General features: G+C 43.3%; 1 protein-coding gene across 1 annotated transcript; it reads left to right on the top strand.

Moving 5' to 3' along the window:
• The first annotated feature begins 380 nt into the window (after positions 1-380).
• Positions 381-13,828, top strand: UCHL1 (ubiquitin C-terminal hydrolase L1). Its single transcript, XM_003411313.4, has 9 exons — positions 381-481; positions 592-603; positions 1,074-1,202; positions 4,411-4,561; positions 7,479-7,564; positions 7,640-7,687; positions 8,654-8,720; positions 9,919-9,977; positions 13,388-13,828. The coding sequence occupies exons 1-9, from the start codon at positions 449-451 to the stop codon at positions 13,472-13,474; spliced, it is 672 nt and encodes a 223-aa protein (XP_003411361.1). The 5' UTR covers positions 381-448; the 3' UTR covers positions 13,475-13,828.
• Positions 13,829-14,184: the final 356 nt, after the last annotated feature.

Raw genomic sequence — 14,184 nt, 5'->3', positions numbered from 1 at the left:
ATTTATAATCGACTTAATTATGTACCTGTTGAGTTTGAGCTTTTTCTCAATGCTTCAGAGAACCAGAGCTTCCGGGTGACTGGGATGATAAAAAGGGGGGGGAAGGTCCAGAAACTCCGCAAGAAATTAAAGACTGCACCAAAATGACTGCTCAATACACTCAAGGAACACCCACCTGCAAAACCCATCTCCACCACCACCAGATTATCTCACCAGCGAGTGAGACTGCAAGGTTTGGGGCCTCGGCTGTACCACTTGGCGCTGCGCATAGGGGGTTCGTGCCCATCTGACTGCGCTTGGCCGTTTCCCCCTCGTTTGATTTTGCCTCTGCTCCCCCTGCGCAGGCCCCACAGTGCGTCAGGCCGGGGATTTATAGCTGCAGCCTGGGCGGCTCCGCTTGCTGTTTTTCGTCTTCTCGCAGTTGTGGTTCGTCTTGCTCTTCTCGAAGATGCAGCTCAAACCGATGGAGATTAACCCCGAGGTGAGCGCCAGGTGCACAGATGCCCAGGGAGTGCAGGCGCAGGTGCAGCCTTGGCTAGGCAGCCGTATCCTGGACTGATTTTATTTTTTTCCTTTGTATTTGCCTTTCAGATGCTGAACAAAGTGAGTGGCTTCTCGGTTGCCTCTGTCCCCCTCCCCCAGGAGCGCCGAGGCAGAGGCGCCCACGGGCTCCGGCCGCTTCGCGGAGACTGAGCCGCGCCCTGCGCACTCCAGAGGCGGCGGGCTGGGCGCCTTCTCCCTGCCCCTGCATTTGGGTGGTGACTTTGCGAAACTGGTCGTCGGGGTGGGCTCGGGATGGAGGAGGCTGCGCTCAGATGCCAGCGCCGGGCCGAGCTCCCGAGGGCGTGACGCGTGGCTCTAGAACTCCGGTGCCCGGCTTCGCGAGAGCCACGTGTGGGCCGCACTTTGTGCTGTGTCATTGCGCTGGGAGGGTTGGGGGGTGCGGGGCGGAGCTCGGCTCCTCCCAGGCTTGGGTGGGAGCGCAGAAGGCGCGCTGAGCAGTACCTCCTTCTGAGCAAGTGTTAGTGATTGCCTGCCCCCGTCCACCTGTTCGCCTTGTTTCCTCTCCGCAGGTGCTGGCCCGGTTGGGGGTCGCCGGCCAGTGGCGCTTCGTGGATGTGCTGGGGCTGGAGGAGGAGACTCTGGGCTCTGTGCCAGCGCCTGCCTGCGCGCTGCTGCTGCTCTTTCCCCTAACGGCTCAGGTAGGGCGTGGGGCCCGACAGTGCGCACTGCTCCCAAACCTGAGTGAGGCGTGGAGGACTGTAGACCTGGCTCGCCTTCCCACAGGGGATAAAGATCGTGCCCCCCGCCCCCCGGGAAGGGAGGAGCCTGCCCTTCCATGATAACTTACGCATTAGGATCGCTGCCTTTTGACTTAACCAGCCAGTGTTGCCTTAAATTTGGAAGAGAAGTAGCGTCTCAGTTCTGTCTTCCCAGTTATCTAGGTAAATAACTCATCCTACGCCTAAGTTCGCTTAAACCTAGATAGTTAGCCTGTAACACTTAGAGCCATTTCTGAGACTTCCATGCCCGAGAATAGCTGGTTGGTTTTTCTCTTTCATGGCTGTAAACCTAGTCAGCTCATTGTTTGATTCTCAGACTCCCACCTTGCCTTAAAATGGAGAGGAATGGGCGTGCCTAAATCACGGGGAAACAATAGGTTCTGTAGTTCTCCATCTCCCCTGCCTGCAAAGGCTGGGTTTCCAGGTGGACTTGGGATTTTTTCCATTCACCCTTCCCCTCTCCAGTCCCCTTTATATCCCGCACAACATTCACACTCGGTTTTCAGGCTCTTGAATGTCTTTTAAGCTTAATATTTGTGTATGGTTTCTTTGTGGGTCTTTCAGCACCTCCTTCCACCCTCTTTTATCCTTTCTGACCTTGTAGCTATAAGAAATACGTGGTATTAGAGCAGGTTTGGAAACACTTTTTCATTTCCCTTTAGGTGGTGCACCTCCTACAAGTGTGCATGGATATAGGTACCCCAAAGCCTGAGCACCAAGTTTAAGAAGGTAGCTGGGATAATTGTTGTCTTGCGATGTATGGAAGCCCAACTAATTAGCATGGCATTGTCTGTTTCCTACGGTTAGCAAAACCTGGGGCATTAGCATTTGGGGCATGACTCCTAACATAGTGAGCTTAACTGAAGTACCACCATAAGGCTGGGTGTAGCAGATAAAAAAAAAAAAAAAAGGCAGCATAAATCAGTCCCTATGGGATGCTCCAGACCTTCTTTCTGGTAAATGAGCTAAGTGTTGTGGATTAAAAATGCCTATTAAAGCTATTAGAATAATCCCACTGACATGTTTTTATTGCTAAAGCCTTTACTTTAGGCAAAAAGGGAGCTGTCAAATAACTGCAAGTCACAAATTGTCTTTCCCTTTGACCAAATGAAGGGCAATCTCGGTCTTTCACTTGAGTGTCTCAGAGCTTTCTTATTAGAGGAACCATGATGACTCGGAGGTTTTAAGCAGCATTCAGCGGCAAGGCCTTCGGGAGGCAGTAGTGGGGCGTGTTTTGCCTTTCGAAAGCTCGCTGGTCTCATTTTGCTGGATCAGGCAGCTTTTGTTCCAGAACATTCTGGTTTGAATGCCTTACGTTTGAAAGAGCTCCAGTTTATTTCATCGGATTTATTGTGCACTCGAAGTAAAACATCTGCTGGGCAAAACACTGAAGCAAATTCAAAGAAAAGTTGAGGTGGTATAGATTGATCTCCAAACAAGCTGATATCAATTTAGAAAGCATCTGATTTTGGCTCTGGGAACATTATGAAATCCTAAATGGACCATTTCTAAAACATTAATTTTAAGTCAGAATGAAATATTTACAGAAGTGTCTGCATGCAAGAGCTGTAAAGGGTGGTGCTGTTCCCCAACCCACCCCCCTTTTAGTTAACCTAGGAAAGTGAAAATTCTTAACAGTCCGTGAGCAACAATTCAAGGACCTGTATGATGCCAGAGCTTCGTACTAGTTGCAGCTTAAGTTCTCGTGGCTATGGCCACTTGTGGGGTGGTGCAAATCTTAAATTAGCAGAGAGGAGATCTTGTTCTCTGATAGTGCCACAGAGCAGGCTTAAACTCAAACTTCAGTGCCATGTGTAATAATGCAGAGCTACTAGAATTGGGAATATGCTTCTGGTGTTCTGTCTGAATCTTGCTAGTTATGGGGAATTGGTTTCTATATCGTTAGCCAAAACAAACAACAAAAAAAAATCAAAATGTGTTGCTTTCAAGTCGATTCTGACTCAGAGACCCTATAGGACTGAATAGGACCACCCCACAGGTTTCCAAAGAGTGGCTGATGGACTCGAACTGCTGACCTTTTGGTTAGTAGCCCAGCTCTTAACGACTGTACCACCAGGGCTCTCTATATAGCATTAGCACCCAGGTTTTTGACTGAGAAGTCAGACCAAGGTCTTTAAAAACTGGTTAATGAAAGGTCCAGCAAGCGTACTAAGTTACTTTGCAAAAGAGAAAAACCACCTTTTAGTCCCATTTGTTTACTGGTCTCTCCCCACCCCCCAAATTGCTAACATACCCTCAAACTATAGCTGGCAAGGCCAAACAAGTGTCACACCTACCTTTTGTAGGATGAGTTTTTGTAAAAAGCACAGCCAGATACTCTAGACCTGTTGTCTTTCCTTATTCCCCCCCCACCCCCCAAAAAAGGAAATAGTTAATTTCTTTAAATTGCTCCTTTAAACAGTTAAGCTTTGTTTCCTTTATTTAAGAGTAGTTTTTTTTTTTATACTTGCACTGGGGGGCTGGGCGGGGGGGGGGGTGCCCTGGTTGCTCAGTGGTTAAGCATTCTGATGCTGACCAAAAAAAAGTTTGGCAGTTGGAATCCACCAGCTGCACCTTGGAAACTATGGGGTAGTTCTGTAGTGTTGCTGTGAATCAGAAACAACTGCCAGCAATGGGTTTGGTGGCTTTGGATACTTGGGCAGAGTGAAAGTAAAGTTTTGAATAGTGAAGTGTAAATCAGTCTAGCTGGTATTCTAATTGGGCATTAAATGGACGAAGCTTGATTGGGAGGCCTATATGAAATACTATCACTGTTAGTGTTAAAGAAAGAAAATAATGAGCTAGTCTGTTTTTTTGACTTCATAACACCATCCATTTGGATCTAAAAGGTTGCAGCAGTGTCTAGACAAAGCCTTGGGCAATATCCAAGGCAGTTACTGCAGTGCAGCACCAGGGTGGAGTCTCCGAAGCTCAGAGCCTCACGGGCTGATAAGAGTGTGGGAGGCAGACAGGCCAGTCTCTGGGTATTGGCCAGAAGCTAGAATCAAGGCTCCTGGTCACACATCTCACTTCCATTTCCTTTTAGGTGGTAGAACTCGCCATGCTCCCATCTGTTAGTTCTTTGCATTTTTTCTTTGAAATAGAAAAATGTCTTTTACATTCACAGCATGAGAATTTCAGGAAAAAACAGATTGAAGAACTGAAGGGACAAGAAATTAGTCCTAAAGTGTATTTCATGAAGCAGACCATTGGGAACTCCTGTGGTACAGTCGGACTTATACATGCAGTGGCCAATAATCAGGACAAACTGGAATTTGGTAAGTGTGGGTTTTCAGGCCTGCCCTCCTAGTTACGTTTTGAATGTGAAGTTAAGAAAACAGAATTAACTCTTCATTCCAAAAGCCCTCAGGTTCTATTCAGCAAAGTTATTGCCTTAATATTACTTGAAACCGGTTTAAGTCACGGATACTACTTACCTAAGGAGCCCTGGTTGCATAATGGTTAAGCACTTGGCTATTAACCAGAGGTTGGCAGTTCCAACCTACCCACTGGCTCTGAGGAAGAAAGACCTGGCAGTCTGCTTTCATGAAGATTAGAGCCAAGGAAGCCATCTGAGCAGTTCAGTTCTGTCACATGGGGTTGCTATGAGTCAGAATCAACTTGATAGCACACAACAACTTAACCAGATATAAACCAGTGGGTGAATTATTATTCCTCTTTTTTGAAGGAAGGTAACTTATTTGCCAAAAAGCATGGTTTGGTATTGTCCACCTGGTGTGGACAAGTGAGTGATAAACAGTTTCGTACTGCCTCTTCAATATGCTCTTCCAATTTGCAGATCGCCTAAATGAGGGGAGAAAAAGAGCACTGGAGGGCCAATTGTTGTAGAGATTCTTAGATTTTTCCATTTCATTCTTAATAACAAAGTGTTAGAGATGATATTAAGACACGATATATTAATGGTTAGAACGGACACAGCATAGAGCAGTTAGATGTGAACGTTCTTGGAGGTGGGCATAGCAGCTGCAGAAGGTTCTTGCAGGTAGGCATAGCAGCAGGTCGAAACCCTAGAAGAGCCAGCTGTGAACAAAATCAGGTGATGGACATTAGCCCTTGATGTCCCTAGCCCTGATGGATGCCATGGAGGATACAGAAGAAACAAGTCTCAGCCCTTACACTTGTCCGAGGAACAATCAGCAGCACTAAGATATCTTAAAATAATGTGGCCGTTACGTATAATTTAAGCCAAGGGTCAGCAAACTCTTTTGTAGAGGACCAGAGAATAAGTATTAGGGTTTGAGGACCATGCAGTCTCTGCTGTTGCAGAGCAAAAAGAGAAACGATAGAGAGATATAAACAAATAGATGTGGCTGTGTTCTAATAAAACTTAATTTACAAAAATAGGCAGCCGTAGTTTGCTGACTTCTGATTTAAGACAATGGGTGGTGGTGTTAACAATTGAATAACTTCAACTAGTAGCCCATGCTATTGCTTCTAGCAGGACAAATACTGTTTGTATTTTTATGAGGTAAGTGTGGCCAAGCTTCTACTCTTGATATGCTTTTAAAATTAAATGCCTTCTCTGATCAAGAAAACTAAAGACATGAGGGAAAGATTAGTCCAGAGGACTAATGGACCACATCTACCAGGCCTCCACCAGTCTGAGTCTAGTACAACTAGTTGGTACCCGGCTACCACCACCAACTGCTCTGACAGGGATCACAATAAAGGGTCCCAGACAGAGCTGGAGAAAAATACAGAACAATTCTAACTCCAAAAAAAAAGGCCAGACTTACTGGCTTGATAGGGACTGGAGAAACCCAGAGAGTATGGCCCCTGGGCACCCTTTTAGCTCAGTAATAAAGTCACTCCTGAGGGTCACCTTTCAGCTGAAGATTAGACAGGCCCATAAAACAAAAACAGACTAAGGGGGCACACTAGCCCAGGGGCAAGGACTAGAAGTCAGGAGGGGACAGAAAAGCTGGTAATAAGGAACCCAAGGTCCAAGAAGGAAGAGTGCTGACATGTTCTGGGGTTGTTAACCAATGTACCAGTGTCATAAAACAATATGTGTACTAAGCATTTAATGAGAAGCTAGTTTGGCCTGTAAACCTTCATCCAAAATACAATAAAAAAAGGATGTAAAATATCTCATAAACATTTTTTATGTTGACTACATGTTGATATAATATTTTAAGTATTTTGGATTAAATAAGATATATTAAAATTAAATAAATAAATGGTTTCTCTGGCCATAACCATCCAGATCTTCTAGGTTGTCTTTTCAAATATTGACTTGCCTGAGCCATATTAAAAGTTGTAGCTTGATTTCTTTCCAGTTTTTCTTTACTAAGTCTCACTCCACTTAGGGTGCTGCCATCTTGATGACCCCAGGGATACTGTAGCACTTTGGTCGCTGTGGTAGTGATGGCGTCAGAGGCTTAATCTGAGCCATAGTCCACCTCATAAAGTGAAGAGAATTCCTATCACTTCAAGTTTTGAATGGTCTTCATTTAACCGCTAAAAAAAAAGTGTAGAGCTGGAGATTCAAGTTAAAGTCTTTTAAAATATAAATTGTTCTTGCTATGTAATCAGTGTCCCCTAGCTTTATACTTATTGAGCAAAAACGAAATGCTTATACCAACAGTCAGTTGCTTCTAGGCTGGGCTATATAGTTCTTCGTATTTTTATTTAAGATCTTTATGTTAATGTCTGTCTAGATAACTAGATTAACTGAGGTTCAGCTTTCTACTCTGGAATAAAAATCTTGGGTTGAGAGCTGTTTAGATGAGAATGTTATTGTAGAGTCATGAATGCAATAAATACTAATTGTGTATTGTTCTGGGTGCCGTAGATACAGCAATAGGCAAAATAGCTGTGTCCTTATGGCACAAAAAAAATCTCACAAATGATGTGTTATAAATGGGTGAGTGCTGGGAGAAAATGGTAAGCTGAGATTTGAAGATGAGTGGGAAATGGCCAGATGAATGGGTTCGGGGATGGCAGGGAGCAGAGGCAAGAAAGAGTGTGGCAGTGGAGGAATAGGGAGGCCACTCTGACTGAATGAGTTAGGAAGAGGCTGGGAAAGAGGGACAGTTTGTCCATATTTGGGAGGCTCTATTGAGGATTCAGACTGATAAACCTGACCAGTTGTGCAGTGGCTTAAGTCAACAATAAATGTGAACCCCTTTGCATTATTGTCTCTATACTAATACATACGTTTGTATTTAAAAGAGAACGGGTCAGTCCTGAAACAGTTTCTTTCTGAAACGGAGAAGATGTCCCCTGAAGACAGAGCAAAATGCTTTGAAAAGAACGAGGTAGGAATCCAACTTCAGAGCATTGCTTTTAAACAATCTTGGATGTTTTTGTGTTAATTTTCTCATTTTTTCCAGGCCATTCAGGCAGCCCATGATGCTGTGGCACAGGAAGGCCAGTGTCGAGTAAGTGCAAATACAAATCAGAGCCTTGCAGTCCAGGTGCCACCTGTGTTTTAACGGAAGTATGTGTGTAAACCTCTTACAGGAACCCAGCAAATGTTATTCCCTCCAGGCCAATTAATGCCAGAAAATTCTACCTAAAATTTCTGCCTGAATTCTATCTAAAATTCAGTGATCCTTTGACTAGCCCTGTTAATAAACATGGCCCTTCAGAAATCTAGTGGGCAGTTAACATAGTCTTTAGTAAATTCAAAGGGTAGTATTTTGCTTAGATCCCAGTGCCTGTTACAGAGTGACTAACACCTCTCCTAGTAATTGCGCACTTCAAATACTCTTCTCATCCACTGTTTGGGGAGAGTAAGATACACCAACGAGGACTGACAATTTCTGGAGTTCTTAAAGGCACTGTAATCTGAACAGAATCTCCAAGTCAATTGTTGAGTTAGATTAAAGTCAGTGTTGCGTGCCATTGACTCCATGTGACACAGTAGGTCACCATAGGGTGGGTTTTCTTGGCTATAATCTTTATGGGAACAGATCAGCAGGCCTTTCTCCCACAGAACCACTGAGTGGGCTTGAACTGCCAACCTTTCCGTTAGCAGCCATGCACTTAACCGTTTGTGCCACAAAGGCTCCTGTTAAAGTCAGTATCTTTAAAACTGCAGTTGGCTCTGCCACTTCCCAGTCTTGATCTTAATGCTTGTATTCCCTAAGCCTTAATTTCCACCTCAGTAAAAAGTATGCAGTAGTAGCTACCTCACAGAGAGTTGTTTTCACAGTTATACCATATCTACTGTAATGAGCTTAGAACAGGGCCTAGTATGTAAGAAATATACAAATACTAATTTTTAACTAAAATATGAGCAAGTTGGTTCAAGCATATTGCACTCAAATAATGAGAGAACTTATTTGTAACAAGTTCAACTTATAAAATATGCGTTTTAAAAAACAAATTCTTACTCTCTTCAGGTAGATGACAAAGTGAACTTTCATTTCATTCTGTTTAACAACGTGGATGGCCACCTCTATGAACTTGGTATGTTTCACTCCATTTCTGGAATCTGATAATGGTTTCATGTATTCTTCAGGCTTGGTACATGGCTTTGTGGCTCTTCGTGTCATTGTTAATGAAGTCAAAACAATGGCGTGTTTTATGGAAGTGTTTGTTTTTTATTTTTATTTTTGGTGAAAATACACACAATACGTACACCACTTCAAACAGCTTCTACATTTACAATTCAGTGACGTTGATTACATTCTTCAAGTTGTGCCACCTTTCTCGACAGCCTCTAATAGACTATTTCACCATTATTAACACAAAGTCATTGCCCCCCTCCCCACAAGCATCTCTTCTATCCTTTCCAGCTGCTCTTGTCAGTTGAATCACATATAGTCAATTCTTTAAAAGAGCATAGTGTTTAATGCAGGCATTCCTTTTGAATTAGGCTAAGGTACTGTTTGGTTCTAATGAGGGTATTTAGTCCTTTATTATACCCAGAGCGTCCCCTGTAGGCAGCTGACTTGCAAAATGAATGCCTTTAGTCACAAACCAGTAAAGAGTAGATTGGCACCTGTGCAGTGCCTAAAATTATCAGAATTACTCTTTTTGTTTCACCCAGCATTACCAGTTATTGGTCTCTAGCATCATCCTTTTCAGGCACAGAACACTTTGAGAAGAAGATCACTTCTTGAATATGACTGTGTTTGTGTAAAAGGAGTGTGTATGTTTGTCAGTGTGATTTCTATTCTGACGTAAGGCAATAAGAAAGATAATCCATCTTGGAACGTTCATCCCCTTTGTATTAATGGGGAAAGACTTGCAGCTGTGTTGCCTCAAGTCAAAACACTACAGACACTACCTATGGGCGAACAAGGGCAGAGGAGACTTGGGGTCAATCAGCAGTCACTGAGGAGCAAGTGAAATCTCAAGGATGCCTTCTTTACCTCCACCCTCCTTACCACAGAGGCTGCATCAAACGTTTGCTTTGTGGTCCTTACCTGGAGATGGGGTGCAAGCCCCTGTATCAGGGTAGCTGGATGGGGCTTGTTTGGCCTTATTATAGATTCAGATTGCCTGGGAAGGATATGTAGGAACTTTTGAACATCATGCCCAGTCTTCCATTTGTGGGAATGGCAGTGGTATTCAGAAGAGTCTAAAACTTTCCTGGGCTGGACAAGCACAGTAGTCAGAAAATGTACAGAGAAAATTGACAGGGCTGGCTTTTTTGTTCTAGATGGACGAATGCCTTTTCCAGTAAACCATGGCACCAGTGCAGAGGACTCCCTACTGCAGGTAATCTTTAGAATCCATCTCTCTCCTCTAGGGACCATGTTTCTTTAGCCAAATTGTCTAAAGTGCTGACACTTGTGTACGACCAGCACCAATGGTCCAGGTTAGTAGCAGTCTTTCAGACTTAAAGATCATCTTAAGTAATTCTGTCTATCTCATTTTATAGCCCACAGTTTTAAACAGAATCCTTCAGAGCAGCCTTGACTAATCTGTATCATGTGTTGTCTTTAACCCACAGTTGGAATTAGCTGGGAGCCGTGCTTTACTTCAGTATGTGATTAAGGTGACCATTGTGCAGTTGTCAGATTACGTCAAACTGATGACTCAGTAACTGCTACCTGACCCCTTCCCGATTGCTCTAAGACAGCCGGGTTTGGCTTAGACTTAGATAGTGTACTGGGGATTCTGGTTGGGCAGTCAAGTTCAAAAGTTTTTTTTCTTCCCACGTGGGCCCACAGTTCCAGAACTAGAGTAGCGGATTCAAAACATGCCTTAGCAGAACTGCAGCATCCAGGATCAGTATGTAGCCCTCCTAGTACAAGTGACCATCAAAACTCTTAATTCTAGATAAAAGTTCATAGAGTGCTATTGGCCTTTTCATGCTAGAAATGAGCCTCTAGAGTTAATGTGCTGTTTGTCTTAGGCTGGGTTCTCTAGAGAAGCAAAACCAGTAAAGCATATAAATATATATATTTATATCAGGGAATTGGCTCATGCGCTTGTAGAGGCTGGAACGTCCCAAGTGCATGGGTCAAGATGGAGGCATCTCCTGATTCGCATAGCTGCGGGGGCTGACGAACCCAAGATTGGCAAGGGCTCTTGCTCACAGGCTGCAAAGATTGACAGATTCCAAGATCGCCAGGCAAAATCCACAGATAAACTGCTAGCTCAGGTTGAGAGAACTGGAGGTCACATAACAGGAGCCAGCTGTAGGATCCAGAGCAAGCGAAAGCCCATGAGCCCTGCCAGAATAATGTCCGCTTGTATTCAGTGCAGGCCACATGCCCAAGGAAACTCCCTTTCAACTGATTGGCTACTCACAGGAGGTCTCCTGGAGGTGATCACATGGTATCAGATTTCATCATTTAAGTGATCACATCATATGAATATCAAACCACTGAAAATCATGGCCTAGCCAAGTTGACATACAACCTTAACCATCACGCTGTTGTATAACAGAAAATTGCTAAATTATGATAAACTCAAAATGCTGTTAAAGTATAACTATTACATTTGTAGTTATAATAGCTAATCTTTTTTGAGTACTTACTGTATGGTTTTTTTTTTTTACTGTATGGTGGGCCAGGAGTTGACAAACTTTTTCTATGAAGGGCCAGATAGTAAATATTTTTGGCTTTATGGGACATAGGATCTCTGTTGCAGCTACTTAGCTCTGCTGTTGTACACCCACTCCTGATTTATCGACATGATCGTTATGTAAAAATTGGCTTTATGCAAAAATGGAAGATGACAGCATCATTACATAACCACCAAATTACATCATTATATAACTGCAAGACTAGGAGAATCATGGCCCAGCCAAGCTGATGTATAATGTTAACCATCCAGTGTTAACAGCCAGTGTTACTCTCACCTTGCACCTTGGTGTTCATTACTGCCAGATGTACCTCATCAATGCACAAAATAGTTGGGAAATAGATTTTTTGCTGTTGTAACTGCAAAATGTTGGATAGCAAGATAGTCAATAAATGAGGGGTAAGTGTAGTTCCAAAGCCATTATACCTCCAAAGCAACCTAGACAATATATAAATGAATGGACATGGCCGTGTTCCAGTAAAACTTAATGTACAGAAACATGCAGCAGGCTGGATTTGGGCCTTAATTTGTCAGTCTCTGCACTAGACAATATTCCAAGTGATTTATATCTATTATAGAATCTCTATAATGACACTAATGTAATAGATATTATTACTGCCGTTTACAGATGAGGCAACTGAATTGCAAGAGATGTTACGTAATGCCTAAGGTCAATGACTTAAATAGCAAAGCCAATGGTTCAAACCTAGAGAGTCTGTTCTTGGCGACTGTACAATACTACTATAATAGACCTGTCTTTGGAACATCAGGGGCCTTATAACCTAAAAGTGCTAGTGGATCAAATTATGCCACTCTAGGAAGGAGTGTCACTTTCTCTAGTCAGCCCAGATTTTGTTAAAGCTCCTTCTGCTATATGCAAGGGGTGTATGGGAATAGTAATATAATAATATGGAATGAGAGAGAGACCTGGGAAGAGCAGGTGGAGGGATTTGCATGAGAGTCAGAATAAAGAACAGAGGCAGAATTTCTGGACTTGACCCATTTAGGGGAAAGACTGGTCCTTGTAGTAAAGCTTCTGAAGTGCGTACTAACTCATACCTAATTCCATAGTGGGAAAAAAAAAATTTTTTTTTCCACTATAAAGTACGCCTCACATATGCATTACCTGTTGCCATTGAATTGATTCCGACTGCCCTGTAGGGGCGAGTAGAACTGCCCCATAGGGTTTCCAAGGCTGTAATCTTTATGAAAACAGGTTGCCACACCCTTCTCCCATCGAGTGGCTGGTAGGTCCACACCACCAACCTTTCATTTATCAGCTGAGTGCTTAACCACTGTACCACCTCACATAGGATAACGAAAACTGTATGAGTAGAATTATTTACAATTTGGTGAATAACATAGGGATCAATTTTCTGTTATCAGCCTTTGTCATCTGGGTCTTAGAATTAGTACCACATGTCATTCCTCCACAAGTAACTAAGAATCTATAACTTGTCTCTGCACCTGAAATGCCAAGTGTTTACTTTAAGCCTTAAGGCTTTTTTGTAAAATGTTTAATTAGTAGAAATTTGTTTTCACTCTGGAAATTTCTGAGGAGAACTTATATGCCCCCTTATCAAAGAGAGATCAGTTTTCTGTCTTGTTTAGGTTTGAGGAAAAGAATAATAGTTCTCTTGGCAAACCAGGCACAAAATGGGGAGAAACCCAGAGCCATCTGGTGGAAGCAATAAAGGAGTCAAGGCATCGGAAAAGCCAGATCTGTGATATGTGTGTCTGTCTTTCCACCACCTGATTGTGTTCTCTCTGTCAAGCCCTAGGAGGGATGGTCACTGTCTCTGCCCACTCTCATCCCCTACCTGAGATCAGTTAAAGCTAATCCCTGCGTGTACAAGGGGCAGATGGAAATAGGAACAGGGAGTGGGAAGTAGACCTGGAGAAGCGAGGGTGGGAGGGGTTTGCATGAGAGAGAATAAAGAACAGAGGCAGAATTTCTGGACTTGACCCGTTTGGGTCAAGGTTAATGGAAGATTTAGAATTGATCAGGGTGAACTTAGGCCTTAGAAGTGCTTTCTGTTTGAAACTTTCCTCTTGAGCTGTTGCTGTTGGGATAGTAATGATATTCCTCTTTTCAGGATGCTGCCAAGGTCTGCAGAGAATTCACTGAGCGTGAGCAAGGGGAGGTGCGCTTTTCTGCCGTGGCCCTCTGCAAGGCAGCCTAATGCCCTATGAGAGGGATTTAACTTTTCCCTCTTCCCTTCAACGTGAAAACATATACCTTTCGATGCAGTCTAAAGTGCTTCAGTACTTGTAAAACACAGCTGTCCTTCAGTTCTGCAGAAATGCTCATACCTTCACCTACAGTCAAGCACTAGCAGAGCTCCACTGTTGATTCCAGCAAGGTTTGGTGTCAGCCTCAGATGGCGAAGCATTTCCCCCAGATCCACTATCGTGTGTCTCGTACTTTAATATCTACTGCTTTAAATGGCTACTTTGGTTGATGTCTGTAAGTTAATGCCTTGGATGTGGTTTAACTGTCATTAAAGGAATAAAACTTTTCTGCTGATAAGAGATAAGCTTATGGTGGTTTTTACTTTGTTTTACTCTTTCTCAACATATTTCAAATTTTTATAGTAATATATGAATATGTCTACCATCAAAGCAGTTCCACACAGTACAGGTAAAGAAATTACCATAAAACTAAGTATCTTTAGAGTTTCTTCTGTGTATTTATATTCCTGTGTCTACGTGTAAACCTGTTGCTGCCAAGTCAATTCCGACTCGTTGTGACTCTGTAGGACAGAGTAGAACTGCCCCATAGAGTTTCCAGGGAGTGGCTGGTAGATTCGAATTGCTGACCTTTTGGTTAGCAACTGTGCTTTTAACCACTGCACCATTATGGTTCCATGTGTGTACCTGTAGAAGCTTAAAA

Source organism: Loxodonta africana, chromosome 5 (genome assembly GCF_030014295.1).
Source record: "Loxodonta africana isolate mLoxAfr1 chromosome 5, mLoxAfr1.hap2, whole genome shotgun sequence".
In the NCBI taxonomy this organism is placed as follows: Eukaryota; Metazoa; Chordata; class Mammalia; order Proboscidea; family Elephantidae; genus Loxodonta; species Loxodonta africana.
Note: the sequence above shows the minus strand (reverse complement) of the source record. Positions and strands in the feature narration are given on the sequence as shown.

Excerpts from the sequence above, each read along its gene's own strand:
- UCHL1 (XM_003411313.4), top strand. The coding sequence starts at position 449 with ATGCAGCTCAAACCGATGGAGATTAACCCCGAG. Across the intron at positions 4,562-7,478 it reads TCAGGACAAACTGGAATTTG|AGAACGGGTCAGTCCTGAAA; the intron begins GTAAGTGTGGGT and ends TGTATTTAAAAG. Across the intron at positions 7,565-7,639 it reads AATGCTTTGAAAAGAACGAG|GCCATTCAGGCAGCCCATGA; the intron begins GTAGGAATCCAA and ends CATTTTTTCCAG.